The sequence below is a fragment of the Sabethes cyaneus genome, chromosome 2, assembly GCF_943734655.1.
Source record: "Sabethes cyaneus chromosome 2, idSabCyanKW18_F2, whole genome shotgun sequence".
NCBI classification, from domain to species: domain Eukaryota; kingdom Metazoa; phylum Arthropoda; class Insecta; order Diptera; family Culicidae; genus Sabethes; species Sabethes cyaneus.
In genome coordinates this window covers 51472250-51478224 of record NC_071354.1, presented here as the reverse complement: position 1 = coordinate 51478224, position 5975 = coordinate 51472250, and the positions used below count along the sequence as shown (strand labels likewise).

The 5975-nt window shown below is 45.1% G+C and overlaps 1 protein-coding gene across 1 annotated transcript; it reads left to right on the top strand.

Moving 5' to 3' along the window:
* Nucleotides 1-249: 249 nt before the first annotated feature.
* On the top strand, nucleotides 250-5308 carry LOC128735416 (uncharacterized). Its single transcript, XM_053829903.1, has 2 exons — nucleotides 250-1342; nucleotides 5103-5308. Exons 1-2 carry the CDS (start codon nucleotides 250-252, stop codon nucleotides 5306-5308), a joined length of 1299 nt encoding a protein of 432 aa, XP_053685878.1.
* The last annotated feature ends 667 nt before the right edge of the window (nucleotides 5309-5975 follow it).

Here is a 5975-nt window from a genome sequence, read left to right as displayed (position 1 = left end):
TTTTTTCTTGTCTTCTAATTGTCGCAGTTTAGTCATTAGACCGTTGTATGTGTCATTAAAATTCCGGTTCCATTTAAAATTCCTAATACACCGATCCCACCGTACCTGGAGAGAATCTTAATGCTTGGCCCAAACTTCAATATACAAAATAAAATAAATACTCCATACATAGAGGTTGCGTCGGAAATTGAAAAAAGCATTAGATTCAAACAGAATGCTGATGAGATTAGGGCGGAAATCTCGAATATTATGGTCAACCACATTAACTACCAAATGCAACCCCGAAATCATGAAAATGATTGGATACGCAAAGATGTACAACATAGCAGAGAATTTCTCAAAGAGCATCCAGAATTGCTAATATCGAAGGCAGACAAGGGTACACAAACAGTTATCTTTTCGGCGCAGGAATACCGTGAAAAAATGAATGAGATGCTGGGAGATGAAAACACATACCAAAAACTGCAAACAGATCCAACGAACAAAATTCTGAAAAAAGTGAATGCCTTTGCAGACCAGTGGCTGGATAAGAAATACATCGAGAAGCGCATACACGCAAAGCTCAAAATGTCCAGCAGTAACCCACCGCGCATATACGGGCTGCCCAAGATACATAAGGAGAATATGCCACTAAGACCAGTAGTGTCTACTATTGGTTCTGCCACGTACAACTTGGCTAAAATGCTGACCAACGCAATAAACAGCACTGTTGGACAAACCGCACATCATGTGAGAAACAGCTTCGAGTTTGCAAATGAGATAGCGGGAGAGCAATTTCCCACCGACGGCATTCTGTTCTCATTGGACGTGAAGTCGCTGTACACTAACGTGCCAATTGAGCTTGCGTTGGAGTGCTTAGAGGAAAGATGGAATGCAATCAACAAAAACACAAACATCGACAAAGCGAGCTTCTTGGCAGCGGTAAAGGTAGTGTTAGAATCAACCTACTTCGTATATGATGGGCACTACCACCAGCAACACTATGGGGTGCCAATGGGGAGCCCTCTCTCGCCAGTAATTGCAAACGTAGTAATGGAAAAGCTGGAACAGGAGAGTATGCGCTTACTACAAGAAAATCAGGTTCCGCTCCTATACTACCGCCGATATGTGGATGACTGCCTATGCATCGCAAAGGAGGAACACATTCAAGCAATCTTGGAAACTTATAATGCGTTCCATGAAAGGCTTGAATTTACCATTGAAAAAGAACAGCATGGAAAGATCAAGTTTCTGGATATGATGCTAACCCGGGACAACGGAAGAATCTTAACAAATTGGCTGCCCAAACAAACCAATGGGAGATACCTGGACTATACATCGGAGAGCCCGTTTCAACATAAGTGTAACACAGTAATCGCATTATACGATCGAGCAATTAAACTAACAAACATAAATGATCGTCCAGCGGCAATACAGACAGCAACAAAAATCTTAGAGAGCAACAGTTATCCGATTTGGTTTACTCAAAAAATGTTAAAACAGCGCGTACACAAACACTACAACACAATGGAAAATGAAATTCAAAATAGTGAGGATGCAAAATACATGTCGACTCCCTATGTACCGGGCTTAAGCGAAAAAATAGCTAAAACACTTAGGAAAAATGGCTTAATAGTTGCTACAAAACCTAGGGACAAAATAAAAAATAAAATTTTCAGTAAACTGAAAGACCCGATCCCGGCTACAAAACAGAAGAATGTTGTGTACTCCATACCATGTGGAGCAGGAGATAACATGGAATATATAGGACAGACAGGTAGAAGACTAGAAACCCGAATAGCGGAACATAAAAATGACAGTAGAAAATCCGAAGCTAGGACAGGTTTAACACTACACACTATACAAGAAGGTCATGTTTTTGACTTTAAAAATACGCGCGTTTTGGAAAAAATAGAAAACAAGGAAACCCGTCTCACAGCCGAAATGTTTCACATTAAACTAAAAGGACAAGAGCGGACCGTAAACTTACAGCGAGAGTGCGGGAATTTTAATGACACATACAACGGTCTAATGACTAAACTGCGACAATTAGAAGACAAGAAAAAACGATAGCTTAGTTAGTAATAGTTATAGAGGACGAGGCAGTGAGAATAGATGTTTAATGTAAGTTCGTGTTGACGATAGAAAATTGTTCGAAATTAATTTGTGTAAAATAGTTAAATAAATGTAATTATGTTTTAGGCGTAGTCAATGACTGAAGGATAGTAAGTCGAAACGTCCGCTGAAAGCATCATAGTTTTTACTTTCACCGAAAAAATCAACAAAATTGATATATACCCTTAAACTCTTTTGAGACAACAGAGCTAGAGCCAGAGCCAGAGCCAGAGCCAGAGCCAGAGCCAGAGCCAGAGCCAGAGCCAGAGCCAGAGCCAGAGCCAGAGCCAGAGCCAGAGCCAGAGCCAGAGCCAGAGCCAGAGCCAGAGCCAGAGCCAGAGCCAGAGCCAGAGCCAGAGCCAGAGCCAGAGCCAGAGCCAGAGCCAGAGCCAGAGCCAGAGCCAGAGCCAGAGCCAGAGCCAGAGCCAGAGCCAGAGCCAGAGCCAGAGCCAGAGCCAGAGCCAGAGCCAGAGCCAGAGCCAGAGCCAGAGCCAGAGCCAGAGCCAGAGCCAGAGCCAGAGCCAGAGCCAGAGCCAGAGCCAGAGCCAGAGCCAGAGCCAGAGCCAGAGCCAGAGCCAGAGCCAGAGCCAGAGCCAGAGCCAGAGCCAGAGCCAGAGCCAGAGCCAGAGCCAGAGCCAGAGCCAGAGCCAGAGCCAGAGCCAGAGCCAGAGCCAGAGCCAGAGCCAGAGCCAGAGCCAGAGCCAGAGCCAGAGCCAGAGCCAGAGCCAGAGCCAGAGCCAGAGCCAGAGCCAGAGCCAGAGCCAGAGCCAGAGCCAGAGCCAGAGCCAGAGCCAGAGCCAGAGCCAGAGCCAGAGCCAGAGCCAGAGCCAGAGCCAGAGCCAGAGCCAGAGCCAGAGCCAGAGCCAGAGCCAGAGCCAGAGCCAGAGCCAGAGCCAGAGCCAGAGCCAGAGCCAGAGCCAGAGCCAGAGCCAGAGCCAGAGCCAGAGCCAGAGCCAGAGCCAGAGCCAGAGCCAGAGCCAGAGCCAGAGCCAGAGCCAGAGCCAGAGCCAGAGCCAGAGCCAGAGCCAGAGCCAGAGCCAGAGCCAGAGCCAGAGCCAGAGCCAGAGCCAGAGCCAGAGCCAGAGCCAGAGCCAGAGCCAGAGCCAGAGCCAGAGCCAGAGCCAGAGCCAGAGCCAGAGCCAGAGCCAGAGCCAGAGCCAGAGCCAGAGCCAGAGCCAGAGCCAGAGCCAGAGCCAGAGCCAGAGCCAGAGCCAGAGCCAGAGCCAGAGCCAGAGCCAGAGCCAGAGCCAGAGCCAGAGCCAGAGCCAGAGCCAGAGCCAGAGCCAGAGCCAGAGCCAGAGCCAGAGCCAGAGCCAGAGCCAGAGCCAGAGCCAGAGCCAGAGCCAGAGCCAGAGCCAGAGCCAGAGCCAGAGCCAGAGCCAGAGCCAGAGCCAGAGCCAGAGCCAGAGCCAGACCCAGCTGAAAGACTCAGTGCTTCTTGATTTTACTCTTGATTATTTATAAAAACTGGGGGTTGCTTGCTTTAAATCGCTGTAACTCTGGATCATCAAGGAACACCTCGTAGTGATGAGTGATTCTTATATGAAAAAAATCTGAGGTAACCGATAGATTTGGAAATTTTAAAATCAAATTGTACTTATTGAGAGAAAAATACATCGAGTTTAAAAATATTTGGCAGCGCTGCCACTGTAAAGTAATATTTTCTTCGGATTCTCTGGGATTTTTTTTGAAAACATTAAAATACTGTCTTTTTTATCCAAAATGTTACTGTATTAGCAATATTAGCAATATTAGCAATAGCAAAAGTAAATGAAAGGATTTGGTAAATACGCGTCTTTTCTTTAAAAATGGAAGTTATCACATTAATCGAGAGGAGTTTCAATCGGCACAAAACTTAGGGTTTGTTCTTGTTGACCTGAAACGAACAATCTGACAAAATTTGGTTCAAATTCGTGGAATGACCCATATGGATTGCATATGGATTGGATTAAATTCAGACTGGATTTGGATTGGATTAGATTTGAATTGGATTTGGATTGGATTTGGATTGGATTTGGATTGGATTTGGATTGGATTTGGATTGGATTTGGATTGGATTTGGATTGGATTTGGATTTGGATAGGATTTGGATTGGATTTGGATGGAAATTGGCTGGAATGTAGCGTGGATGCAAATTGGATTTAAATTGGTTTTGGATTAGAAGTGGCCCCTGTAGTTGTACAAATTTCTCATTTTCACCTTTTACCTTTTAGCTCTATGAAAAAAATACTGTGATATCCTGAAATCCGTTCGCTACAATATTCAACCTATCCTTGCCTAGCCTAAAGTTATTTTGAAACCTGCAAATCGTTGTATTTGTTTTCTGTTTTTAAGAAAGGTAACAAGCCGAATGTGGTGCACTCGTGGAATCACTTCCTTGTGTTGTGCGGTTGGTCAAAAATATTTGAAACTATTGCCTAAGCCACAGACAAAGTATTTTCTTCTATGTGTCATGTCAGTTCGTCAGTGTCTAAGCTATTGTTTTGTGCAAAAACTATATTTCCACTTCGCAACATGATTTTCATCCCGGTCGTTCTGTTTCAACGAACTTATTAGAATTTACTTCGCTGTGTCTGTGCACCGTGTAACAGAGCAATCAAATCGCTGCTATTTAAACTGATTTGAAAGCAGCATTTGATCAAGTCGATTACCACATCGGTGACAGGCAAATTTTTACGTTATCCAAAAATAACAGCAAAAATAACAAAGGTTCCTGTGCTCCCTTGAGGTACTCCGGATCCGACTGCCAACAAGCGGATGCTGCTCAACTGCACGATGTTGCGGATGTTGTTGTATTGGACAGCTAATTGTCGTTTAGACAGCACTATACCTACACTGTTAATAAATCAGGTCTTGAAAATCTGAAGAAAGAAACTCGAGCACGAGATCTATCTGGAATCAATAGCACCAATGGAGAACTTTGAGTAGAATTAATTTTGACAAACACCGCGTTGAACTCGTCAAACCTCATCATTTCACGTGCTTTAAGGTTGCTCCAAATCTCGCAGTACGCTTTCGCACTGATCTTCCCGAGATCCTGTGGCTGAATAACCCAGTTCTGTACCGGGCGCAGGAAATAAATATATCGCCAAATGGATACAGCATAATTACGCTCAACAACGAAAGCAGCAGCCGACAGGCATTCGACTGTTGCTGGCTGGCGCAGCGAACGCGAAAGAAAGCATTACGAGAGCTGCTCCAAGATAAGTGGTAAACCCAATGCAATGTTAGTGCTCCAGACAGAATTATCTGACTCCTTTTATTCTTACTGTAGTTGGCTCACGTGTGTGTGTGTGCTGTGTATGAAACTGACTGGTGTTCAATGCCCGGGCGGGATTTCACTTGGCCCCGATGCGATGCAAGCCTCCGACTGGGAGATTATGGGCCACCCGGCAAGTCAGGATAACTTTATTCCCTTTTTACTTCCGTAATGAGCTTTTTCCGTCAGAATCGTTCGGAATATGAACCAGACTGTGGGAAAACTGCATGCGGAGAAACACTGTCGGGGTTGTTCTGATTTTTAAGATTTCTAGTCGATGCTAAAAACCAATTCCTCATTCTTTAGTTTCCCTTAGTATTGTCAGATTGAATAAGTATTGTAACAAACCATATTTTTATGTTCATCAACGCAAGTCCACCCTGTACGATCCACCAAAGTCTGCACAACAGAAAATCGGGCTGCTAGGTTGACACAAAAGCCTGTTCTGACTTTTTTCAAGTGCCTTCAGCTTCAGCTCGAAGCAGATAGCATAATACATATCTGTGTGAATGTACCGTGCATAACGTAACTGTGGTGAACCATAACCTATTCCTCCATATGTGTCTCATAGCAATGGTGCAATGCAATGGTGGCTGCCCCACTAATAGCCCTTAGCCTTTTG